This window comes from Lynx rufus, unplaced genomic scaffold (assembly GCF_022079265.1).
Source record: "Lynx rufus isolate CCGP_SWC_20201006 ecotype Redwood Valley unplaced genomic scaffold, mLynRuf1.p SCAF_4, whole genome shotgun sequence".
Lineage (NCBI taxonomy): Eukaryota > Metazoa > Chordata > Mammalia > Carnivora > Felidae > Lynx > Lynx rufus.
Genome location: NW_025814856.1, coordinates 7,128,262 through 7,154,807, shown reverse-complemented (window position 1 = coordinate 7,154,807; position 26,546 = coordinate 7,128,262). Strand labels below are relative to the sequence as shown.

Genomic DNA, 26,546 nt, shown 5'->3' with positions numbered 1-26,546 from the left:
CGGGAAAGGCGGTCCAGGCGCGGCCGCCGCGCGTGTGTGCACCTGCCCGCTTCCCCGCCGCCAGAGCGCCCCTCCGCGGCCTGCGCATCCGAGACCCGCCTTGCTGTGGGGCCAAACCCGTGTGACGCCTCCTCCTCACTCCCCCAAACTGCACCTCTGTGTGCCTCAGTTTCCTTAGGAGCAAAAGAGGGCCTCAAATACACACAACAACATTGGCGAATCTTCGTGATAATCCTGCGGAGGGAAAGAAGCCAGATAAAAAAAGAAATATACTCTCTGGTCCCATGTATATAAAACTCCAGAAAATGCAACTTCATCTCTAGTAACCGAAAGCAGATCAGTTTCGGGGTGTCTGGGGGGTGGGGTGGGGTGGCGAGAGGCTAGAGGGAGGGACCAAAAAGGGCTAGAATATACTTCTTGAGGTGGTGGATGTGTTTAGCATCTTGATCCCGGTGCCGGTTTTCAGGATGTGAAACTCATCGGATTGAACACTTGAAAGGTGTGTGGTATGATGTGTGTCAGTTATACCTCAATAAAGTTGTAAAAAAAATTTCAATGCGTCTGACTCAGGAGTGTTAGGAGGATCAGCTGAGTTCATCCGTGTAAAGCACTTTAGCATGACATTTGAGGCACAGTCAGGGCTCAGTGAAAACCGATCGCGACCTCAAAGGCAGATGACAGAGGAGTGACCCTGTGAACCGCAGGGAGGGTGGCCTCTAGTGGCCAGTCCAAGGGCCCTGTCCCCAGCAGGCTGAAGGAAGTACGATGAAGATTTGGCCGAGGGCGTGGGACATAAACAGCACGAAAAAAGACAGTCCCCTCCCTGACTTTCCCTCCCCTCTTCCGTAACTACACCTGCCTTCAGTCACACCTGCCTCCTTTCTCAAACATGTGCAATCCCACCCCAGGACCTTTGCTCTTGCCATTCCCCCTGCCCGCCTAGTTCTCTCATCCTGGGTATCTGCATGGCTCCTCCTGGACCTCTTTCAGGAATTTATTCAGATGTCATCCCAGCAGGCTGACTGTGCTCAAAATCTACCCCACGCCCACCTTTAGGCTCTTTTCCCATTCTCCATTCTATTTTTTTCCAGAGCAGCTACCACAACCTGACTGAGTCAGCTCAGGCTGCTGTAACAAATGCTGCAGACTGGGTGGCTTAAACAATAAACATTCCTTTCTCACGATTCTGGAGGATGGAAATGTGAGATCATGGTGCTGTGCAGAGAGAGAGAGAGAGAGAGAGAGAGAGATCTTGTCTCTTCTACATTTTTATAAGAGTATTAATCCCATCATGGAGTCTCCACCCTCAAGACCTCATCTAACCCCTGATTACCTCCCAAAGGCCCCACCTCCTAATGCCATCCCACTGGGGGTTAGAGTTTCAATCTATGCATTGGGCGGAGGGGCACAAACATTCAGGCCATAGCACTGATTATATAGATATAGATATAGATATAGATATAGATATAGATATATAGTATATTTATGACCTCTGCCCCCACCATGCCACGAGGCCATGGGTCTCTGTCCATCTTGTTCACTGCTGGCCCCTCAACACTCAGCATGTGGCCCGGTACACAACAGGGCTCAACAACACAGAAAGTGCAACAAATAACGTGGAATGGAAAGGAGAACTTGTTGTGGGGGACAGCTGGGTTGTGGGGCTACAGGTGACCCCCTTCTGTTTGATCTGGTGCCTGACCACCCCCAAGCCGGTTCCTTGGAGGAGGGGGGTGTTTTATGGTGTGGCCCTCGATTCCTTGCCCTTCATCCCCCTTCCCAATGAGTACCACCACATCATCTCCCTGCCTGGGTCTGTGTCCCCATCCTGGGGGCCAGCCTCCACATCTGTGCCCCTTGGAATGTCTCTCAGGCTCCCCAGGTTCTGTGTGTCCCTAATTGACCCTGCGTTTCGCTCGCACTGGCTTTTCCTCCCAGACCCTTGCCCCACCCCCGCCCGCAGCCTGCATCACCTCCCTTACCAGGATCCGTCAGTCCACTTCATAATCTGTCTTCAGTTGTCCTCATACTCCCAAAGCAGCACAATTAGTCATGGCCACCTAGGCAGATGCTGCAGTGTGACCTCGCCTCTCAACACCTCAGTTTCCTCATCTGCCAAATGGGCTAGTAATAGTCCCTAATTCCTAGGCTATTGGAGAAGGATGAAATGAATATGCAGAATGCTAGGAACTGGCTCACAGCAGGAGCACCTGGGTGGCTCAGTCCTTTAAGCATCCGAGTTCAGCCCAGGTCATGAAACCCCCCTTTGTGGGTTCGAGCCCCGCGTCTGGCTCTGTGCTGACAGCTCGGAGCCTGGAGCCTGCTTCCGATTCTCTCTCTCCCTCTGCCCCTCCCCTGCTTGCACTCTGTCTCTCTGTCTCCCCCAAATAAATAAATATTAAAAAAAAAAAAGAAAAGAAAAGAACTGGCTCACAGCAGCCACCACTTCAGTGTGAACTGTTGCTATTTCCTTTTTTTTTTTTTTTTTTTTTTTTTTTAAGCAGGGAAAGGGCAGGGGAAAAAGAGGAAATCTCAAGCAGGCTCCATACTCAGCGCACTCAGGGCTGGGTCATGCGGCCCTGGGATCATGACCAGAGCTGAAATCAAGAGTCAGACGCTCAACCAACCGACCCACCCAGGGGCCTCCGCTATTGTCATTCTTATTCATCACTGCCCTCCCACGTCTGACCCCCATCACCAAGTGTCCACAGGCCAATTCTGACTCCTCTAGTCTCCACAACAGCTAGAAGAACCTATCTATTTATCAAGTTATTTTTTAAATGTTTTGTTTATTTTTTGACAGAGAGCAAGCTGGGGAGGGGCAGAGAGAAAGGGGGACAGAGGATCCGAAGCAGGCTCCAGGCTGACAGCGGTGAGCGCATGTGGGGCTCGAACTCACACACCAGGAGATCATGACTTTGGCCGAAGTTGGACACCCATCCGATTGAGCCACTCAGGTGTCCCAAGATATTTTTCTTAAGTTTATTTATTTATTTTGAGAGAGAGACAGATCACAAGCAGGGGAAGGGCAGAGAGAGAGAGAGAAAGAGAGAGAGAGAGAGAGAGAGAGAGAATCCAAAGAAGGCTGTGCTGTCAGTGTAGAGCCCGACACAGGGCTCCATCTGATGAACCATGAGATCATGACCTGAGCCAAAATCAAGAGTTGGATGCTTGGGGCATCTGGGTAGCTAGTTGGTTAAGTGGCCAACTTCAGCTCAGGTCATGATCTCATGTTTCTCGTGAGTTCAAGCCCCACGTCTGGCTCTGCTGACAGCTCAGAGCCTGGAGCCTGCTTCGGATTCTGTGTCTCCCTCTCTCTCTTCCCCTCTCCCGCTCACACTCTCTCTCTTAAAATAATAAATAAACATTAAAAATAATAATAAAAATGGACACAGGATCTCAATAGATATTTTTCCAAAGAAGACATGCAAATGGCCAACAGGTACATGAAAATGCACCCAACACCATTAATCGTAAGGGAAACGCAAATCAAAACCACAATGAGATATCACCTCACACTTGTTAGAATGGCTACTATAGGGGCATCCGGCTTGCTCAGTCAGTAGAGCACGCGACTCTTGATCTCAGGGCTGTGAGTTCGAGCCCCACATTGGGTGTAGACATTACTTAAAGTATAAAATCTTATTAAAAACAATAATGGCTATTATAAAAAGGATAACAAGGGGCGCTCGGATGGCTCGGTCAGTTAAGTGGCCGACTTTGGCTCAGGTCATGGTCTCGTGGTTCATGAGTTCGAGCCCCTCATCAGGCTCTGTGCTGACAGCTCAGATTCTGTGTCTCCCTCTCTCTGCCCCTCCCCTGCTCACTCTCTGTCTCTCTGTCTTTCTGTCTCTCTCAAAAATAAACATTAAAAAAAAAAAAGGTAACAAGGGTTGGTGAGGTTGTAGATAAAAGGGAACCCTCACGCACTGTGGGTGGGAATGTTATGTTGGGGCAGCCGCTCTGGAAAACAGTATTGAGGATCCTCAAAAAATTCAGATGTAAGCTACCAGCTGACCCAGCAATCCCACTTCTGGGTATTTATCCAAAGGAAATGCGAACAAGATCTTGAAGAGATCTCTGCACTCCCTGTCACTGCGGGATTATTTATAGTAGTCAAGACCTGGAAACAATCTAACTGTCCCTTCGTGGTTGAAGAGAGAAGAAAAATGTGGTGTTTCTACACAAATAATGGCACATTACTCAGCCTTAATCCTGCTTTTTGAAACAACATGGATAGACCCTGAGGGCATTATGCTAAGTGAACTAAATCAGATGGAGAAAAACAAATACTGCATATGATCTCCCTTATATGGGGAATCTGAAAAAAAGACCAAACATGGGGCACCTGGCGGGCTCAGTCATTGGAGCATGAGACTCTTGATCTCGGGGTTGTAAGTTTGAGCCCCATGTGGGTATACAGATTGCTTAAAAAATAAAAAAAAAAAATCCTAAAAAAAAAAAAAAAGCCTTAAGGGGTGGCTGGGTGGCTCCGTCAGTTGAGCGTTCGATTCTTGTTGATTGTGGCTCAGGTCATGATCCAGGGGTTGTGAGACTGAGCTAGCTTGAGATTCTCTCTCTCTCCTGCTCTGCCCCTCTCCCCCACTAATGCTCTCTCTCTCTCTAAAGAAAATTTAAAACAATAAAAATTTAAAACAATAAAACAAAAAAAAATTTTAAAAAACAAAAGCCTGAACAACAAAGAAAGAAACAACAACCAAATGAGATCATAGATACAGAAAACAGACTGGTAATTGCCGGAAGCAAAGGGTAGGGGTGAGGAAATGTGTGAAGGGAGTCAAATAGTACAAACTTCCAGTTATAAGATAAATAATTTCCTGGGGGATGTAATGTACAGCATGGTGAATACAGTTAACAATACTGTAGGGGCGCCTGGCTGGCTCAGTCAGTTAAGCAACCGACTCTTGATTCCGGCTCAGGTCGTGAGCTCACAGTTCGTGGGATCGAGCCCCATGTCGGGCTCTGTACTGACAGCTCGGAGCCTGCTTGGGATTCTCTCTCTCTCTGTCCCTCCCCACTCACATCTGTCTCTCTCTCTCTGTCTCTCTTAAAAGTAAACAACCTTAAAAAATAAAGAAACAATACTATATTATCTATTTGTAAGTTGCTATCTTAAAAGTTGTCATCATAACAAAAAGAATTTGTAACTATGTGAGGTGAAGGATATTAAGTAAATTTAGTGTGCTAATGACTTGGCAATATATACAAATATCAATTCATTATGTTGTACACTTGCAACTAATACAATGTTATATGTCCATTATATCTCAATAAAAACAAATAAAAAGAAACAGATAAAATTAGTTTTTTTAGGGGCGCCTGGGTGGCGCAGTCGGTTAAGCGTCCGACTTCAGCCAGGTCAGGATCTCGCGGTCCGTGAGTTCGAGCCCCGCGTCGCGCTCTGGGCTGATGGCTCAGAGCCTGGAGCCTGTTTCCGACTCTGTGACTCCCTCTCTCTCTGCCCCTCCCCCGTTCATGCTCTGTCTCTCTCTGTCCCAAAAATAAATAAACGTTGAAAAAAAAAAAATTAAAAAAAAAAAATTAGTTTTTTTATTGAGAGACAGAGGGCGCAAGTGAGCAAGGGCGAGGTGAGAGAGAGAGAGGCGGGGTTCACCCGATGAGGGGCTTGGGCTCACCCAATGCAGGATTCAAATTCACCAACCGTGAGATCATGACCTGAGCCGAAGTCAGATGCTTAACTGACTGAGCCACCCAGGTGCCTCCAAATTATTATTTTTAAAATTTTATTTTAAAGCAATCTCTACACCCAGTGTGGGGCTCAAACTCACAACCCCAAGATCAAGAGCCACGTGCTCTACTGACTGAGCCAGTCGGGTGCCCCAGGTAAAATTAATTTTAATAATACGTTTTAGAGGCGCCTGGTGGACTTCGGCTCAGGTCATGATCTCCCGGTTTGTGGGTTCGAGCCCCGCGTCGGGCTCTGTGCTGACAGCTCGGAGCCTGGAGCCTGCTTCGGATTCTGTGTCTCCCTCTCTCTCTCTGTCCCTCTGCTGCTCGCGCTCTGTCTCCTTCTCTCTCTCAAAATTAAATAAACATTTAAACAATTGTCTTAAATAATAATACCTTTTATTTTTACCCGGTATACACAAAATATTATCATTTCAGCATGTACTCAGTATAAAAAAATATTATTGAGCTATTTTGCCTTTTTTGGTACTGCCTTCAAAATCCGCTGTGTATTTTATACCCTTAGCACATCTCAGTACGGACTGGCCATATTTCAGGTGTTCACCAGCCCCATGTGGCCGGTCGCTACTGTACTGGACAGTGAAGGAACTGTGACCAGTTGGTCTCCTGGGTCCTTCCCTCGTGTCCACGGATCACCTCTGCCTGATTCAGGGATGACCACTTCGAGCTGTTCCGCGCCCACTCTGTATCTCCATCCGTGCTGGCCCTGCTCTTTGAACTCCTTCTTCTCCTCTCTGTCTCTGCCCTCCTCCCGCAAGCTCCCATCCCCTTAAGTCAGTCTCCAGGCACCCGAACCCCAGGAACCCTCCACTGGGCCACCCCAGACTAGTCTGGCTCCAACTGTGGCCACCACCTCAGACTCCAAATGCTAGCATTGTCAGAGGCCAGTCTGCCTTCTGGGCCGTATTGTCTCTCCCAGAAAGATATTTTGAAATCCTAAACCCAGGCACCTGTGGCTGTGACTTTATTTGGAACGAGGGTCTTGGCAGGTGTAATTAGTGAAGATACAGTCATACTGGATTAGGGCGGGCCCTGAATGCAAGACAACCAGTGTCCCTATAAGAAGAGGAGACACAGGGGCGCCTGGTGGGGGGGGGGGGCCTCAGTTGGTTGAGTGTCTGACTTTGGTTCAGGTCGGGATCTCACGGTTTGTGGGTTTGAGCCCCATGTTGGGCTTTGCGCTGATAGCATGGAGCCTGCTTCAGAATCTCTGTCTCCCTCTCCCTCTCCCTCTCAAAAATAAATACACATTGAAAAAAAGAAGATGATGAGACAAAGAGACATAGACACCAGGAAGAAGGTCATGTGACCATAGAGGCGGCCATTGGAGTTATTCACCTACAAACCAAACAATGTCAGCAACAGCCAGATGCTAGGGAAGAGGCAAGGAACGAGTCTCTCCTCTCCCCTGGGGCCTTCTGAGAGAGCACGGCCCTGCTGACACCTTGGCTTTGAACTCCTAGCTCCCAGAACTGTGGGAGGAGCCATTTCCATTTCAAGCCACCCTGTTTGTTATTTATTACAGTGGCCATGGGAAACTAATACAGCCTGTTGGTACCTCTCCCCTTCAGGCCTCAGTTTGCACATCATCTGTTCTGAGGCCTGTCCTCACCTCCACCGGTCTAGGGCCCTTTATGTGTTCTCAGTCCCCCCTTGACCACAACTGTAATCATTCCTCATTGGCTGTGTCATTGCTCATTAATTCTGGTGCCCTGTGAGAGCAAAAGCCCCCCGGAGACAGGAGCTATGACTGTCCTGACTCTTCTTTCAAGAATATCCATCATCCTTCGCCATGTGCCTGCCCCCAGAGCCAGCAAGGACAACGAGAGAAAACCAGACAACCCCACTCCCTCGTGTCTCTAGTGTTGGGACACGACTGATTCGCAGTAACTGTTTGTTGAACGACTAAACGATCACAGAACTTAGCCATCCTCAAAGCCTCCTCCCAGCTGTTTCTGAGTCTGCAGAGCTGGCTTCTCCAAGGTTCCAGATCAATTCCCTACTGACTTTACCTGTCTTAAGTCCCTTAACACTCAGCGCTACCCTATGAAGCAGGTACACTTATTATCCCCCTTTTGCAGATGAGGAAATAGAGGCTCTTGGGAATAGAGGTCATACAGATTATCCCCAGGGATAATCTTCATAGTCCCCAGGCACTGACAATTTAGAAAGCAGCCCAATAAATACACTGGCAAAAGATTTCAACAGGCTCTTCACAAAAGCAGATAAATGGATGCCAATAAGCACACAGAAGCATCTCAATGTCATTGGCCATCAGGTAAACGCAAAACAGCATGACAGCCAGATAACACTACAAACCCATCAGAAGGGTGCAAATGAAAGAGACTGCCCAGACCCAGTGCTGGAGAAGACGCGGGGGAACAGGAACATGTAACTTACATGCCGCGTGTTGTATGTCAGTGACATCTCAGTAAAGTCGAAGGAACAAATCAGTATGGTCACGTTAGGGCACAAGATGGCCCCTGAGTGGAATTCAGTAAGGTAGGATTGTCTTCCGGTGACTGTATTTTGGTGTCAGTGCATGAATCTTATCGTGGGTCTCTCAGCAATTCCAAGGATGCCTCCGTGCCTCTCCACGCCGTTCCCATGCCCCTTCATGAAATACATCATGCCCCGGAAATCCCTCCCAGGCTGAGCAGTTGCTAGAATAAATTACACACTCTTGAAGAAAACTAAATCTGCGGATAGATGCTTTCTCACCATAGATCACTCTCCTTTGTCAAACATCCCTGCTTCCTTGTACTGTGCCGTGCTTCCTGTGCTGCCTCTCACGCCACTGCTACTGTCCGGAGTTGTGTGAGAAAATGCTCTAGAAAGCTCTGCTCGTTGCTGTCTTTTCGGCTGAAAGGAGGTAACATTCTTCTTTCATTCAACAAACGTATCCCAAACATCTACTACGGGCCAGGCTCTGTCCCGGGGTCTCGGAGGTGGGATGCGGGAGATTGGTGATGAACTCATTGCACAAAGAATTTCACAGTTATGATTGCAGTAAGGGTCATGTAGGAAAATACAAGCTTACAATCTGGGAAAGGAAGTGATCTCGTTATCTGGTTTAGGGGCTATGATCCGGGAGGACCTCTCTGAGGAAGACACATTTAAGTCGGGCTTTATATTAGTATAGGTCAAGTTTCGTTGCAGTAACAAAGAAGTCCAAAGCACAGTAGTTTAAGGAAACTAAAGTTTATCTCTCCCTCGTGTTACTCATTCTATATCAGCTGGCAGGGGCCCCGCTCCGCATGGTCATGCAGGGACTCGAGCTGAGGAGGCACCCACCATCCTGTGGCCGCACCATGTTGAACTCACTGCCCCAGCTGCTACAGGGACAAGAGGGAGACTGGAGAAGTGGGGGGCGGGGGGCTTTCCAATGCCGCTGGTCAGCAGTGACCGATATATAGAAGTGATGTATTTCATTTATTTATTTTTTATTTTTAAGACAATTTTTAAATATATATATATATATATTTAGTTTATTTTTATTTTTTTATTTTTTTTTCAACGTTTATTTATTTTTGGGACAGAGAGAGACAGAGCATGAACGGGCGAGGGGCAGAGAGAGAGGGAGACACAGAATCGGAAACAGGCTCCAGGCTCTGAGCCATCAGCCCAGAGCCTGACGCGGGGCTCGAACTCCCGGACCGCGAGATCGTGACCTGGCTGAAGTCGGGCGCTTAACCGACTGCGCCACCCAGGCGCCCCAATTTATTTTTATTTTGAGATAGAGAGAGAGAGCAAGCGAGACAGGGGTAGAGAGAGAGAGGGAAACAGAATCTCAGGCAGGCTCCACGCTGTCAGCTCAGAGCCCTATGTGGAACTCAAACTCACGAACCATGCGATTGTGACCTGAGCCGAAGTCAAGACTCTGACACTTAACTGACTGAGCCGCCCATGAACCCCTTAAATTTTATTTTATTTTGTTTTATTTTACTTTATTTTATTATTTAAAAAAATTTTTTTAATGTTAACTTATTTTTTTGAGACAGAGAGAGACAGAGTGTGAGTGGGGGGAGGGGCAGAGAGAGAGGGAGACACAGAATCCTAAGCAGGTTCCAGGCTCTGAGCTGTCGGCATAGAGCCTGATGCGGGGCTCAAATTCATGAACCAGGAGATCACGACCTGAGCCAAAGTCGGCCGTTCAACCAACTGAGCCACTCAGGTGCCCCTTTATTATTATAAAAAAAAAAAATTTTTTTTTAACATTTATTTGTTTTCAAGAGACAGAGACAGAGCATGAGCAGGGGAGGGACAGAGACAGAGGGAGACACAGAATCCGAAACAGGCTCCAGGCTCTGAGCTGTCAGCACAGAGCCTGACATGGGGCTCGAACCCACTTACTGTGAGACCATGACCTGAGTTAAAGTCAGATGCTTAACCTACTGAGCCACCCAGGCGTCCCTATTATTATTTTTTAATGTTTATTTTTGAGAGAGAGAGGAGAGAGAGAGAGAGAGAGCAAGCAGTGGAGGAACAGAGAGACAGAGGGAGACACAGAATCTGAAGCAGGCTTCAGGCTCCAAGCTTTCAGTGCAGAGCCGCATGTGGGGCTTGAACTCACGAACTGTGAGATCATGACCTGAGCCAAAGTCAGACGATTAACTGACTTGAGCCACCCAGGTGCCCCTAAAATTTTTTTTTAATGTTTTATTTTATCGGGGGGGGGGGCCGGGCAGAGCATGAGCAGGGGAGGGGCAGAGAGAGGGAGACACAATCTGAAGCAGATCCATACTCTGAACTGTCAGCACACAGCCTGATGCGGGACTCGAACTCACAGATTATGAGATCATGACCAGAGCCAAAGTCTGACGCTTAGCCGACTGAGCCATCCAGGCTCCCCGGAAGTGCTGTATTTCATTTCCACTTGCATTTCAGTGGCCAAAATTAGTCAATGCAGTCACTGAATTGAATGGACGTTCTCAGTCAATTGTTATTGGTTTACCCTACAAAAGTCCATCATGGGATGTAAAGGATGTGGAGGAATTAGCCAGAAAAAAGAAAGGAAGGAAATGCATTCCCCAGCACAAACAGCAAATTCAAAGACACCGGAAATAAAGAGACAGTAGGTCTACAGCTCCAAAATTCTGATAGAGAAGGATTTTTTACCCAGACCACTATTTCCAGCCAAAACAGTGATCAAGTGTGAGGAGCCAGTAAAGACATTTCAAAACCTGGAAGGGTTCAAAAATGTTATCTCCCACGTTCTTATAGTCTTAGAAAATTATTGCAGGAGGGGCGCCTGGGTGGCGCAGTCGGTTAAGCGTCCGACTTCAGCCAGGTCACGATCTCGCGATCCGTGAGTTCGAGCCCGGCGTCAGGCTCTGGGCTGATGGCTCAGAGCCTGGAGCCTGTTTCCGATTCTGTGTCTCCCTCTCTCTCTGCCCCTCCCCCGTTCATGCTCTGTCTCTCTCTGTCCCAAAAATAAATAAACGTTGAAAAAAAAAATTAAAAAAAAAAAAAAAGAAAATTATTGCAGGATGCACTCCACCAAAACCAAGCGGGCAAACCAAGAAAAAAAGGAAGACACAAGAGTGAGGAAACGGGTGTCCCAATATAGGACATGAAGATAATTCCTGGGACAGGGGCATGAGAAATTCTCCAGCACAAAGAACCCAGGAAGAAAACAGAATTCTACCTATAGATACATTATCTGGAAGATGCGATCATTTGGAAAGCTGAATTGAGGTGTATAGCCAGAACATCCAAGAAGGAAAAAAGAAAAAAGCAAGAAAGAAATAGGTAATTATCTCCAGATGGATTAATTGTACATCACAATAATTACACTTTCCAATTGTATCCTTCAAAGGGAAATGAAATTACATTTCCATAAAAAGCAATAAAAAGAATGTGAGCCACCGAGACACCAGGTGAATGCGTGTCTCGGATCCAGTTGATGACTCAGGGCACCACGTGATGGCTGGGAGGCATCTCAGACTCCACTGGAATAAACTGAACTCCACAAATGTAACTCCTGAGCTTTCTGACGCTCGGGGGCCTTGGCATCTCGGATGCCTGAAACCAACGTACCAAGGCTTGAGGACTCTCAGTGGCTTAAATGGAGGTGCCCGTACAAATCTGGGATGACTCCGCCCCTCCAACCTGGCCAATCAGAGCAGTCCATCCCCTAGGCCTGGTGATTGGTTTGGTTGTGTCATGTGATCCCAGCTGGACCAATGAAGGAGAGACGTCTCTTCCCAAGGGGCTGCAGTGTGGAAATAATGGATCCAGGGTGCCCGACAGCGTCTCTGCCACCCGAACGGGAGCCTGATGAGATGAAAGCCTAGTTGAGCCAAGAGACAGCAAGTTAGATTCCGACGGACCCTGGAGCTTCTTGATCCAGCTCCGCCTAAAGTCACTGCAACTCCTAGACCCCTAGATTTTCAGTTACAGCAGCCTATTCATTTCCTTCCTTTTCCTCACACGAGTATGAGCTGTTTTTTAGTGGAACTCAGTTTTGTTTTGGTTTTTTTTTTTTCCTGGAACTTCCAACTAAGCACATCCTGATAAATATAGCCCCTACTCAATGCTAGACATTGCACTAAAGAGTTGGCATGAACTTGGGGCGCCTAGGTGGCTCGATCTGTTGGGCGTCTGTCTGACTCTGGGTTTCGGCTCAGGTCGTGATCTCGCGGTTTCGTGGGTTCGGACTGTGTCAGGCTCCGCATTGGCAGCGTGAAGCCTGCTTGGGATTCTCTCTCTCTCTCTCTCTCTCTCTCTCTCTCTCTCCCTCCCTCCCCTACTCACAATGACTCTCTCTCTCTCAAAATAAATAAACATAAAAAAATTATAAAAAAAAAAGAGTTGGCATGAACTGTTTTGTTGAACCCTATGAGAGAGGGAATAATCTGATGCCCATTTAACTGATGAGCAAATTGAGGCTCACAGAGGTGAATCCATCCACCCAAGATCATCAGAGCCAGGATTCCAGCCCCTGCCTGTCTGACCCCAAAGCCTGCCTCCGTTTGACCATGAGGAGAAGTTGCCAGATTTGGAGATTCAGAGGCAAGGACTGTGCTGTGGGGTGAAGGGGAGAGAGCCAGATGCCAAAGGCCAGGACTCTTTGAACTTTCTTCAAAGAGCACCAAGGAGGAATGGAGGGTTGTGAGCAGGAGGACCGGAGGAAAGGTGGACTGCAGGGTGAACAACGGACCATTAAAAATAGTAACAAAAAAGGGGTGCCTGGGTGGCTCGGTCCGTTGAGCATCCAGCTCTCGGCTTCTGCTCAGGTCCTGATCTCTCAGTTTGTGAGTTCGAGCCCCATGTCGGGCTCTGTGCTGACAGCTCGGGGCCTGAAGTCTGCTTCGGATTGTGTGTCTCCCTCTGTCTGCCTCTCCACTGCTTGCACTCTGTCCCTTGCAGGAGAAATAAAAATATATATCCACACAAAAAGCCTATACACGAAGATTCGTAGCATTTTTTTCCCTAGCTAGCCAAAAAGGCAGAAACAACCCAAGTTCCATGAGTTGAACAGAAAAAATATTGCGTATCTATACAACGACATCCTATTCAGCCATAAAAAGGGATGGTGTACTGATTCATGCCACAACATGGATGAAACTCAAAAACGTGGGGCGCCTGGGTGGTGCAGTTGGGTAGGTGAACAGCTCTTGATCTCGGCTCAGATCATGATCTCACAGTTTGTGAGTTTGAGCCCTGCATCGGGCTGTGCACGGATGGCAAGGAGCATGTTGGGGCTCTGTCTCTCCTCTATGCCCCTCCCCTGTTTGTGCGCTCTCTCTCTCTCTCTCTCAAAATAAATACATTTAAAAAATAAAAATAAAGAAACAAAAAAACGTTATGCTGAGTGAAAGAAGCAGCCAGACACAAAATATCAAATAGTGTATGACTCCATGTATATGAAATGCCAAGAAGAGACAAATCCTTGGAGATAGAGAGTAGATTAGTGGTTTCCAGGGGGTGGGAGGAGGGGAGAAATGAGAATATTGGCAATGTGTATGGAGTTTCCTTTTTTTTTTAATTTTTTAAAATTTATTTTTGAGACAGTGAGAGACAGAGCGCAAGCGAGGGAGGGGCAGAGAGAGAGGGAGACACAGAAACCGAAACAGGCTCCAGGCTCCGAGCTGTCGGCACACAGCCCGACGCGGGGCTCGAACCCACGAACTGTGAGATCATGACCTGAGCTGAAGTCAGAAGCTCAACTGACTAGCCACCCAGGCGCCCCTGGAGTTTCCTTTTTGAGTGATAAATTATTCTAAAATTGGTTCTAGGGCTGCCTGGGTGGCTCAGTAGGTTAAGCGTCCAGCTCTCGATTTCGGTTCGGGTCATGATGTCACGGGTTCATGGGACTGAACCCCGTGTGGGGCTTGGTGCTGATGGTGCAGAGCCTGTTTGGGATTCTCTCTCCCTCTCTCTCTGCCCCTCACCCATGTGCTGTCTCCCTTTCTTTCTCTCTCAAAATAACGAAATAAATTTTAGGGGCACCTGGGTGGCTCAGTCGGTTGAGCGTCCGACTTCGGCTCGGGTCATGATCTCACGGTCCGTGAGTTCGAGTCCCTCGTCGGGCTCTGTGCCGACAGCTCGGAGCCTGGGGCCTGTTTTGGATTCTGTGTCTCCCTCTCTCTCTGACCCTCCCCCGTTCATGCTCTGTCTCTCTCTGTCTCAAAAAAAAAAAAAGAAATAAACGTTAAAAAATAAATAAATAAACTTTAAAAAATAAATTAAAAATAAAATAAAATAAAATTCGTTGTGGTTGTACTTATACACTCTATGATACACTACGAAGCAGAGAAATATACACTTTAAATGGGTGAATTGTTCGGCATGCAAATTAGCATCTCAATAAAGCTGTTAAAACATTATATTTGACATTTACAGAGCGGTTTGCTCTGTCAGGTGAGGTGTTAACACTTTGCACCAATGACTGCATTCATATTCACAAGATCACGGTGAGAAAGGCTCCATTTTACAGATGCAGAAACAGATCAGAGAGAGGTTTGGCAAGTTATATAGTGAGGTGGTGGTCAGATAGCAGAGGCTTGGCATTTCAGGCCACCAGACCTGACCCTTCTCTCACCCCCAACCCACCCCCACCTTCCCTGTACTTTCCTCCCCCTAAGCCAAGCTCCTAACCAACTGACTGATTCTAGTTTCTTTTACCCACCACACTCTTTGCAGCCCCCGGGCCTTTGCATGTGCTGATTGACTCCCTCTGCCCAGCTGTTCTTTCCCCCTTCCCTCCTGCCTAGCCTGTAAAATGAATGTCTAAGTGTGAGGGGGCAAGAAAGAGGAGGTGCTGACTCCCAGTTTCCGAGCCTAGGGCTTGGGAAGTGAGAGTTGCAAGGAGTTAGGGCACCTAGGGGGACTGCCTGGAGGGGAAAGATCAGGGCCTGCCTCCTCTGTCTCCTGGGGACTTGGATCCCAACCCTCATTAACCACTTTAGAAGTCCTTGGCCTGAATTTAACCCAAGCTGTAGCTGGGGCCACATGACAAAAGAGGATGAGGTCAGCTTTTCCCCTGGGCAGGTCGCCAGGCCTGGGGTGAGCAGGTGAGGAGAGAGACGTGTGGCTCTGCCCAAGTCCTGCCCACCATCTTGGCACAAGGTGAGGCCCCACCACCAAGCTCCCTTCTCCTCCCTTTCCCCACCAATTGAAAGTCTCCTCTGGGAACCTTTTAGAACCTTTAATAAGAACTACACGAATGCAGGGGCGCCTGGGCGGCTCAGTTGGTTGAGCGTCCAACTTCAGCTCAGGTCACGATCTCACCTTTCCCAAGTTCACACTCCATATTGGGCCGACAGCATGGAACCTGCTTGGGATTCTCTGTCTCCCTCTCTCTGCTCCCCTCCTGCTCACGCTCTCTCTCTCAAAAATAAATAAACATAAGGGGCGCCTGGGTGGCGCAGTCGGTTAAGCGTCCGACTTCGGCCAGGTCACGATCTCGCGGTCCGGGAGTTCGAGCCCCGCGTCGGGCTCTGGGCTGATGGCTCGGAGCCTGGAGCCTGTTTCCGATTCTGTGTCTCCCTCTCTCTCTGCCCCTCGCCCGTTCATGCTCTGTCTCTCTCTGTCCCAAAAATAAATAAACGTTGAAAAAAAAAATTTTTTTTTAAATAAATAAACATTAAAAGAAAAAAAAAAAGCCTTAAGGGGCACCCGGGTAGGGCTCAAACCCACAAACCGTGAGATCATGACCTGAGCTGAAATCAAGAGTCAGACTGAGCCACCCAGGCACCCCAATAAATTTCTTTTGTAAGAAATCAAGACCTGGGTGCTGAGTGTACTCGTGCTTTTTCTAGAATGTCAATGCTTCTGAACCTTCAGCAGACAGATCTAGGAAATATGTGAACTAACCCATGGATACACACATTGATATTTATTTTTATATCTATCTATTAAAATAAACATGTCATACTGTTAACCTAACCTCAGCCCAGCACCACATTGCTTGTTTTTTGTTTTTGTTTTTGTTTTTTTTTTAGATTTTTATTTTCAAGTAATCGCTACACCCAAGGTGGGGCTCAAACCCACAACCCTGCAATCAAGAGTCTTACGCTCCATGAACTGAGCCACATTGCTCATTTGTAACTTCCTTCTGCAGCAGCATGAAACCTGGCTGTCCATATCTACAATACGAACTTATATGTTCAACCCTAGCACATAAACAGTTCTGGAATTGTTAACCTGGACCCCTGTGACCAACAAATTTGCCAACGAAGGCGCAAACTGTTTAGACAGTTGTTTGGGAAGCCTCTCCGCTAAGCAAAACGAGAGTGTGGTTGTGGGACAGAGGTGGTCCTCGAGCCTCCATTTTGAGATCCCCCCAAACCATGACTGCTCTGGTCTCCAGCCACGGGAAAGCTGTCAGTTTGCACCCCCTGCAGCCACATTCACGCCTCAGGATTGGTCTGAAGGGGGTGGAGAGGGCAGAAAGAGAACGCTGCTGTGGTCCTCCTATTCTCTAGGTGGGTGGGGGTCAGAAGGGACTGTGTTAGGGGCGCCTGGGTGGCTTCGTCGGTTGAGTGTCCGGCTTTGGCTCAGGTCATGATCTCACGGTTCGTGAGTTCGAGCCCCACATCGGGCTCTGCGCTGACAGCTCGGATGTGGACTTCGGATTCTCTATCTCCCTCTCTCTCTGCCTCTCTCCGGCTTGTGCGCACACCCTCTCTCAAAAATAAACATTTAAAAAAACAAGAAGGAGGGACCATATTAGGCATTTTGTCCCGTCCCAGGCACTGCCTCTGCTTTGAGAGTGGGTGCAGACCAGGGTGGGGTGGCCCCCATGTTCGAGGGCTCTGGTGGCAGAACCTGCTTGGTGGGTGAGCCCGCCCAGGCATGCATCAGGTGGGCGGGCTGTGGCAGGAGCTGGGAGGCCAGGGATGCCCTTCCCCTGGGAAGAAACCAGCCTTGGCAGCAGTGGGGGAGGGAAGGGTGGGTGCCCTTCCCCAGTGGGAATGGGCTGGGGGGGGGGGTGGTGCCTGAGGCCCATGGGATCTGAACAGAGTCCCCTAATTCCTCCTTGGGGATACAGTGGTGACCAATAATCCCCAACATTTATTGCGCTTTCCCTGTATATCCTTGTTCTGTTCTAAATCATACCTTTCATCCTCAACAATATCCCTTAGAGTGGATACTGTTATTGACTCCATTTCACAGATGAGGCCACCGAGGCTCAGAGAGGATATCCTTTGCCCATAGTCCTAGACTACAAAGTCACTGAGCCTGGCAACAGACTCTGAACCCTTGATCTTTATATGACCTCTGGGCAGAGGAACAGACAAGAGTCTGCCTTCCTGGATCCGGGAATGACAAGCCACATGAATAAATAATCAAGGTAATTTCAGATGGTGCCAAATGCTGTGCGAGCTTGGGGAGGAGAGGGACAGATTAATGGAGGCCTCTCTGAGGAGGTGACCAACTGGGAAGGGCTGGAAGAAGGGAGGTCTCCAGGGAGACCTATCCCCAAGTACAAAGGTCCTAAATTGTGTGAAGAATTGGGAGGAGGCCAGTGGGGCTGGAGGGCAGTAAGGCAGGGAGTAAGTAAGGAGGAGACACCAAGCAGGGCCACGTGGACCGTGGTGAGGACTGGCGTTTCCTCTGAGTGACCTAGGGAGCCATGGGAGAATTTAGAGCAGGAGAGGGACCTGAGCTGAGTGTTAAGAACTGTACCACAGGTGTGGAATGGCGGGTCGAGGTGGACGCAGAGGCGTCCAGTCTCCTGACATCTTCTGGAGAAGTCAGGGTCCCAGTCTATAGAAAAGAGGCACAGGAGGCGGCAGGAGGCAGGGAGGGTTGGAGGCCCTGGAGGGAGGCCGGAAGAGCCTCCCTTCACAGCTTCGAGCCCCAAGGAGGTGAGATTGACGCCTGGGGGTGTGAAGAGGCCACCTTCCCACAGGGGATGTGGCTTCCCCTTTACAGAAAAGGGTCAGTCATGTATCCAGGCCTGTGCGGCCCCACAGCTTTTGGGGAATCTTCAGGGCTTGGAGGGCAAGGCTGTGGGGCACCAGCACTAAAGCGTTACCCATCCCTTTCCTCTGGCCCCACTGACTGCACTACCTAGCATGTGTCTCTGGCATCTTTGGTTGGAGCTAGAAGGAACTGTTCCGCCTCCCCAAGGAACACGGCCGGCAGAAGCCACCAGGATTCCCAAGGAGCTACCTGGAGACGCAACCAGGCCTGGGTGCCCCTCGAGATCTTTACCCCCAGCCTCTGATTCAGCGCCCCTGGGACGCCCTCACCCCACCCGCTGCTGGCAGAGCCCGAGCAGAGGCCAAGTCAAAGGGCACCATCCTGGAGAAGGTCCGCGGCCACCGGGCCCAGCCCCTTTCCTGCCTGTAGCCTCTGGTCTGAGGGTGCGGGAGCTGGGCCTGGCCAGGAAGCTCCTGGGAACTGGGAGAGGGGGCGTGGGGCCAGCTGAGACTGGCCCGCTGGAGGCCTGGGAGAGGCGTGGGAGAGTGACACAAAGACACAGCCAACGACTGAAAGAGACCCACCCTGGGAGACCCAATGAAAGAGATACACACACAGAAAGCGAGGGAAACATTCATTCATTCACTCACTCATCGGTTAATTTATAGGGCCTGGGCTGTGTCCCAGCAGTGCTCACGACAGATGCAAATCCCTGCCTCCATGGGGACTGACAGTCTGAGGGGACACAGCCCAGAAACACGTTAAATGAGTAAATCACAGTGTTGGAAGCAATAAGGGCGGGGGGGGGGGGGCAGGAGGGCTTAGGAGCCAGACCTTTCTCATTTGGAGAGAGGGAGGTTCCCACCAGAATCCTGCCTTCACCTTCTCCTCCCGAACTCGCTGTAAGCCAGGTGATAGGAGAAATGGAGAGGGGGCTGCGCCCCGAGTCCCTGTCTGCTGGGGAAAGGGCACTGAGGCCACCGCTGCTCTTGCTGAAGACCCCCCTCACCTGCGCTGCCAGGGTCCCTCAACGACGGGGCGTTCTTGGGGTGCAGCCCGGAGGCTCAGCTGGAAGGTAGGCGGGAAACAGGGAGGGGCCAGTGTCCAGTCCCCAGAGGACAGACAGGACCCCTCTGGTGTGGGGCGGGAAGAGGCGCATGCCGCGACCGCCCCTGCAGAGAACCTCCCCTTCCCGCGATTCCGGGTCCTCCCACCGCGACGGAGCGTCCCTGGGAAAGAAGTTCAGGTCCGGAGGGGGCAGCCAAGGGCTCGCCGGTGCCAGTCGCCGCCGGGGCGCGCTCCGGTGCCGCGGCGGGTGGCACAGGCTGGCAGCCACGGGCTGGGTGCCCGGGCGCCAAGGGGAGGGGGCAACCGCTTGCGACGGCCAGCGGTCCGCGTTGCGGGCCCGCCCCCTCAGCTCCAGCCCCACTCCCCGCCCCCGCCGTCCCCCCCCATTAGCAGCGTCCCCTCACTCTGCTCCTGGCAGCGCGACTGCGGGGGGCGCACGACCAGGGCGCAGGGGTGAGTATACAGCACTGGGTCTCCAGGCGCGCGGGGACTCAGCCTGGCCCGCAGGGGGTTACCCTGACCACTACCCCGGTCTCCTTGTCTCCGGTTTCCCCGAAGGCCTGGGGCGGGGGCCAGGGGGAAGCCGGCGACTCCCGGGCTGGATGCGGGGCCGGGGATGGGGGTGGGGACGCCTGGAATCCCCTGGCCTCGCCCTCTCCGGGCCATGCCACTGCAAGTTTCGCTACTTCAGTCCTGCTGCCAGGCAAGCCGAGGCGAGGCGGGAGATGTCCCCATCAGAGCGAGTGTAACCCGTGTCTGCCTGTATTCGATGCCTCCCCCCCCCCCCCCCCCCCCCCCCCCCCCCCCGCCTCCAGCGTGGCTGAGTCCGTGACTCTCTGTGGATTTGTATTTGCGCTTGTTCCTTGAGTGCAGCTGAGGCCGTCTGGGATGCATTTGTTCCTGCCACGTCCAAATAAGTCGGCTCCCCTTCCCAGGCCTCGGTTTTCTCATCTATTAAGTGGGATTCGCACGACTGTGTGGCCGTTTCTGAGTAGCTGTATTTGCGCAGCTGCGTGAGGACCTTTGTGTCTCCTTCTATGCAGGGTACTTCTTTTGAGCCAGTTTCCTGTCTGTAAATTGGGACTAAGGGGAGAGCTGTCCGGGGGAATAAAGGGTGAAATGGGAAGTATTAGTATTTTTTTTTAAGTTTATTTATTTATTTTGAAGTGGAGTGGGGCAGAGAGAGAGGGAGACACTGAATCCGAAGCAGGCTCCAGGCTCCTTACTGTCAGCACAGAGCCCCACATGGGGCTGGAAGTCCCCAACCGTGAGATCATGACCTGAGCCTAGGCCGAGAGTGCCACCCTTAACCAACTGAGCCACCCAGGCGCCCCTGGGAAGTATTATTATACCTTTTTTTTTTTTCAACGTTTATTTATTTTTGGGACAGAGAGAGACAGAGCATGAACGGGCGAGGGGCAGAGAGAGAGGGAGACACAGAATCGGAAACAGGCTCCAGGCTCCGAGCCATCAGCCCAGAGCCCGACGCGGGGCTCGAACTCACGGACCGCGAGATCGTGACCTGGCTGAAGTCGGACGCTTAACCGACTGCGCCACCCAGGCGCCCAGTATTATTATACCTTAATGACACGTGCACCCCTTTGCAAAAGCCTGTCTGTGAGATCTGGATCTTGTCTGCTGCCCTCAGGCTCTGTCTTTGCAAAGTAGGAAGCCGGGGGTTCAGCAGGCAAAGGCACTGGGTGCAGCCGAGGCGGGCAGATTGTAGAGCTGTGGGCTCCGGGCTGGGCCTGGGTGGAGGTTGTGAAATTGTGGCCTATACGAGTGGGCGTGAGAACCTGTGTGAGTGTGGCTGAATTTGGGTCTCCGTACGTGCCTATGTAGCTCTGTTCATGTGTGAATATATTTTCTCGTTTCCCTGATGGGGTGCGACTGTGCACGTTTCCCCTACTTTGTGACTGTGTATGCATGTCTTTGTCAGCGTGTCACTGTATTTGTGTGCGTTCCTGTCTGCTTATGACTGAATCTGCCCCTGGATAGCCCAGATTATGGGATTTTTCGTGTCCCTTTCCTGTGGGACTCTGTGTCACCGTGTCCCCTCGTGATATTCCCTGCGTGTCTTTGCGTCGGCCTGTCTCCACGGCCACCTCCTTTTCATCCCGAACTCCCTTTGGGCCCCAGCGGAGGTGTGTGCAGTGGTGGGTAGGGGGTTAAGGCCCCTTTCCCAGAGCTGCGAAACCCCGCCCCACCCTGCCAGCCTCCTCACCTGACACACCACCTTACCTCTCCGCAGCCTTGGGGCGGGCGGCCCATGGAGCCCGGGCTGCTGCGGCCGGCGCCGGTGAGCGAGGTCATCGTCTTGCATTACAACTACACAGGCAAGCTTCGCGGAGCACGCTACCAGCCCGGCGCCGGGCTGCGTGCGGACGCTGTCGTGTTCCTGGCCGTGTGCGCGCTCATCGTGCTGGAGAACTTGGCGGTGCTGATCGTGCTGGGGCGCCACTCGCGCTTCCATGCGCCCATGTTCCTGCTCCTGGGCAGCCTTACGCTGTCCGACCTGCTGGCGGGCGTGGTCTATGCCGCCAACATCCTGCTGTCGGGGCCTCTCACGCTGCGCCTGTCGCCCACGCTCTGGTTCGCGCGTGAAGGGGGCGTCTTCGTGGCGCTCGCCGCGTCCGTGCTGAGCCTCCTGGCCATCGCGCTCGAGCGCCGCCTCACCATGGCCCGCCGAGGACCCGCACCCGCCTCCCGTTGGGGACGCACGCTGGCGCTGGTGGCCGCCGCCTGGGGCGTGGCGGTGCTTCTCGGACTACTGCCCTCGCTCGGCTGGAACTGCCTGGGCCGCCTGGACGCCTGCTCCACCGTCCTGCCGCTCTACGCCAAGGCCTACGTGCTCTTCTGTGTGCTCGCCTTCCTCGGCATCCTGGCCGCCATCTGCGCGCTCTACGCGCGCATCTACTGCCAGGTGCGTGCCAACGCGCGCCGCCTGCGGGAGCGCCCCCGGGCCGCCGGGGGCGCCTCCGCTCGGGCACGCCACACGCCGCGCTCGCTGGCCCTGCTGCGCACGCTCAGCGTGGTGCTCCTGGCCTTCGTGGTGTGCTGGGGCCCTCTCTTCCTGCTGCTCTTACTCGACGTGGCGTGCCCAGCGCGCGCCTGCCCCGTGCTCCTGCAGGCCGACCCCTTCCTGGGTCTGGCCATGGCCAACTCGCTTCTGAACCCGATCATTTACACGCTCACCAACCGCGACCTGCGCAACGCCCTCCTGTGTCTCGGCCGCCGCGGCCGCTGCCCCTGCAGCAGAGGGCACGGCGCCTCCCAGGGGTCCGAGAGCGCTGCTGGGGCTTCGGGACGCTTGAGCCGCTCGCTGCCCCCTGGCTTGGACGGCAGCTCCAGCCGCTCCGAGCGCTCCTCACCCCAGCGGGACGGGCCGGACACTAGCGGCTCCACTGGCGGCCCGGGTGCGCCCACAGCCGCCCGGACCCTGGGTACCGGCACCTGCCGCAGACTGACGCCCTCTGGCCTGCCGTTGCCCTCCCGAAGACCTGTTTTTGCAGACTTTTCTTCTTAAAGGAATTTGTAGGAAAAGCAGCCGAAGGTGGTGGAGACAGAAGAGATGAAGGGAAATGTGTTTTATTGATGCTAAACCCCACAGCAGTGAACAAACAAAACAGACAAGAATCGCGGCCCTTGTGGAATTGACATTCTGATGGGGGGCACGGGCAATATCGGAGTGGGGAAATCATGGAGATAATTCCAGCTGCAATACCTTGATGCGATGGTGGTCAGGGGATGCTTCTCTGCTGGAGTGGTGACATATGATGCAAACTGAGAGGTCATTGCCCTGGGGGCACTTGAAAGAAGAGCATTTCAGGGTGAGGAACAGCAGTGCAAAGGCCCTGAGGCTGGAACATGCCTGCGTGTTCTATGAAAAGCAAAGATCCCCTCGCGGCTGGAGCAGCGCTGGAGGGGGTGGATGGTGGGAGAAACAAAGGCAGGGAGATGATGGGACCCACAGTGCAGAGCCCTGTGGGTCCCCTGGAGGACTTTGGTTTTGCTCTGAGGTGAGAGGCAGAAGGAGGACTTGATACGCTTCAGCTGTTCACAGGTGTCTGTAAGGGTGAAAGTAGACGCTAGAACAAGGTGAAGGTGCCCGCACTGGTCCAGGGGAGCAGCGATGGGGACTCGGACCATGTGGATTCTGAATAGATCTTGGAGACAGCAGACAGGATTCCCGAGAAATGGAGTGTGAGAGAAAGAAAAAAATCAAGGACAGTTTCCCTCCCCGGTTGAGAGGAGAGGATACCAAAGACAGGGCAGACCTAAAATTTGACTGTGGGAGACTCAGCCAGTTCCTCTCAGAAACAGGATTTCTCTGAGCGTGGTGTCAGATCCTTCGTAAAAAAGTGAAAATATGATAAAATAAGGAGGACAGTTACAGCTTATTGCGTCTGGCTAGTCATCCCCACAGTGGTAGGCCCAGGACGCCCCTCTCACCCTTACTGCAACCTTGCAAAGTGGGTTTCCTCACCCTGATTTGACAGATGAGGAAATTCCAAGCAGTGAGTACCTTGCCTGGTGTCTGGGCTGGGATAATACTGACCCAGACTGTCAGGCCCCGGGGCCCTAAGAAGGGCAGGCCTGATGTCTGGTTCTGGTGGAGGGGTGTGGCAAAGCCAGACGCTCCCTGCCTCGGTGGTCTGCATTCTTGTCTGGGGGGGGGGGGGCCCTCTTTGTGCCCATGAGAAGCTCCAGGCCTGCTGGCTGTGGCCACAGGACGTCCCTAGATGCATTCCCGACCCTAGTGCCACATTGCTGACCCAGGGGAGGGGCGGGGGGCTTCGGGCTCCAGGAGACCCTACAACTGCAGGCAGCCACAAAGACAGCAGTGTCTTTTGGGGGCCACTGACCCAGCCTGGAGGCCTGAGTGTCCCGCTGACTTCGCTCAGGGCGTCCCTGAAGGCCACACGCACCGGAAATCAACCTATTTCCTGGAACACAAACACACTCAAGGCTGGACACTCCCAGGACTGGACCTAATCCTCCCCCCCCCCCACTCCCGCCGCCCCGGCCTGGCACCCCTAACCCCAGACTCCTTTATCTTCCAGGGGAACCTGAAGCTCACTCCTTCGTTGGGTTGTTTGATAGTGTGATGGTAGAGGACTTATCCACTCGGTCCAATTTTTTTTTTTAATTTTTTTTTCCAACGTTTATTTATTTTTGGGACAGAGAGAGACAGAGCATGAACGGGCGAGGGGCAGAGAGAGAGGGAGACACAGAATCGGAAACAGGCTCCAGGCTCCGAGCCATCAGCCCAGAGCCCGACGCGGGGCTCAAACTCACGGACCGCGAGATCGTGACCTGGCTGAAGTCGGACGCTTAACCGACTGCGCCACCCAGGCGCCCCTCCACTCGGTCCAATTTTACAAAATTTGAAAAGCACCAGTTCCCCTTTTCGGACGTGATCACCACCGGGATTCCTTGGAAAGTTCCAGAGCTGTTCTGCGGATAAATGAGCTGACATGTAAACACTTTTCTCTCTTTGTACAACTCTAGCATTGCTTTGCACCTTGCTTTGTTCACTTAATAGTAGATCTTGGGAGGAATTGTCGCCTACCCACAGATTTTGTGCCGTCTTGCTGTTTTCGTCGGCTCAGGCTGCCATGACAAACACGTTTATCTGGGCAGTTTAAACAACAGAAGTTTATTTCTCACAGTTCTGGAGGCTGGAAGTCCAAGATGAGGGTACCGGCATGACCTGGTAACAGTTAACTCCCTTCCTGCTGCTGTATCCTCATGGTATAGAGAAATCAAGAAAAGCTCTCTCGTGTCTCTTCTCATTAGGGCCCTAATCCCATCTTGGGGCCCCACCTCTAATGACCTCGTCCTCCTCAAAGCCCCGTCTCTAAATACCATCAGACTGGGGATTAGGGATTTAACATATGATATCTTTTTTGTCAGGAGGGGGGGTAACACAATTCAATCCATAGCACTTTTTTAATTTAAACATGAAAAAATTTTAATTTATTTATTTGGGGGGGACGCAGAGAAAGAGGGAGAGAACCCCAAGCAGACTCTGCACTGGTGCAGAGCCCAGCTGGGAGCTTGAACTCACAATCCTTGAGATCAAGACCTGAGCCGAGATCAAGAGTCGGACGCTCAACCGACTGAGCCACCCAGGCGCCCCTAAACATTTTTAAATAATCAAGGTAAGGGCACCTGGGTGGCTCAGTCAGTAAAGCGTCTCTTAGTTTTGGCTCAGGTTATGATCTTGCAGTTTGTGGGTTCAAGCCCTGCATCGGGCTCTGCCCTGGCAGCGTGGAGCCTGCTTGGGATTTCTCTCTGCCCTTCTCTGGCTTGCTCTCTCTCTCTCTCTCTCTCTCTCTCTCTCTCTCAAAATAAGTAGTAACTAAATAAATAAAGTTTAACACATTCAGTTCTAAAAATAATCTTAAAAAAAGAAATACTGTATATCTTTGAAAAGACATAATCAAAGATACATTACTTCCAGCTTTCAAAAAAATGGCTTCATAAAAATCAAAAAATTAAAACAAATGTAAATGTTGATTTATTTATTTTTAATTTTAGTTTTTTAAATTTACAGCCAAATTAGTTAGCATATAGTGCAACAACGTATTTATTTTTGAGAGAGAGAGAGAGAGAACACGAGCAGGGGAGGGGCAGAGAGAGAGGGAGACACAGAATCTGAAGATTGCCCCCCCCCAATTTTTTTAAACGAGTATCTCATAGGAATAATTCTTACCATATGTGATATACATGCATTCCTGAAAAGCTAGATGACAAACTGATTCAAATTTCAACTCTACTCGGGAAGTTTGCTTCCTAAGATACTCTATATAAAGTCTTTTACACAAGGAAAAAAAGAGTCCATCTCAATGAAAACTAGGTGAATAATGGAAAGAAATGCCAGGCTAAAAAGATGTTGGTCTAAGAAAAGATTCCGCCAGCCTTGGGAGTGAATTTTCAAGATTCAACATCCCTGCTGTCTAGGATTAAATCCAAGCCAGAGGACGGTAGAAGGGGGTGCTGTTGAGTGAAGCTGCAGTTCTGGACCGCTCCAGAAAGGGCGCTATAGCATAGTCAGCGAATAAACGGAATGGCCCAGGTTATGGGAAACCTCTAGAACGTGGCGGAAGGCAATCTCTCCTATCTCAAAATCAAATCTATGGACCCTGTGAGCCAGTGGTGCCACTTGGAGAGCTTTATCCAAGGTACATTTGCACACGTGCAGGAGGATGCATGAACACGGATGTGTATTGCAGTACTGTGTACGAAGGCAAAGGATTGAACTCAACCCACGTGGCCCTCTACAGGATCCTGGTGTAAGAAGTTGTGGCACATCCACACTGTGAGATACTATGCAGCCAGTGAAAAGGATTAAGATATTTGCTGAATGT

General features: G+C 51.1%; 1 protein-coding gene and 1 long non-coding RNA gene across 2 annotated transcripts; one reads left to right on the top strand and one right to left on the bottom strand.

The window, feature by feature from the left end:
* Nucleotides 1-9: 9 nt before the first annotated feature.
* On the bottom strand, nt 10-21,499 carry LOC124524892 (uncharacterized). Its single transcript, XR_006965337.1, has 3 exons — nt 21,415-21,499; nt 11,770-12,022; nt 10-234 (listed from the first exon to the last, which is right to left on the bottom strand). It is a non-coding gene; the product is annotated as an uncharacterized LOC124524892 (long non-coding RNA).
* On the top strand, nt 21,430-24,371 carry S1PR5 (sphingosine-1-phosphate receptor 5). The gene is made up of 2 exons (XM_047097316.1): nt 21,430-23,690; nt 24,237-24,371. The coding sequence occupies exon 1, from the start codon at nt 21,443-21,445 to the stop codon at nt 22,697-22,699; it is 1,257 nt and encodes a 418-aa protein (XP_046953272.1). The 5' UTR covers nt 21,430-21,442; the 3' UTR covers nt 22,700-23,690; nt 24,237-24,371.
* The last annotated feature ends 2,175 nt before the right edge of the window (nt 24,372-26,546 follow it).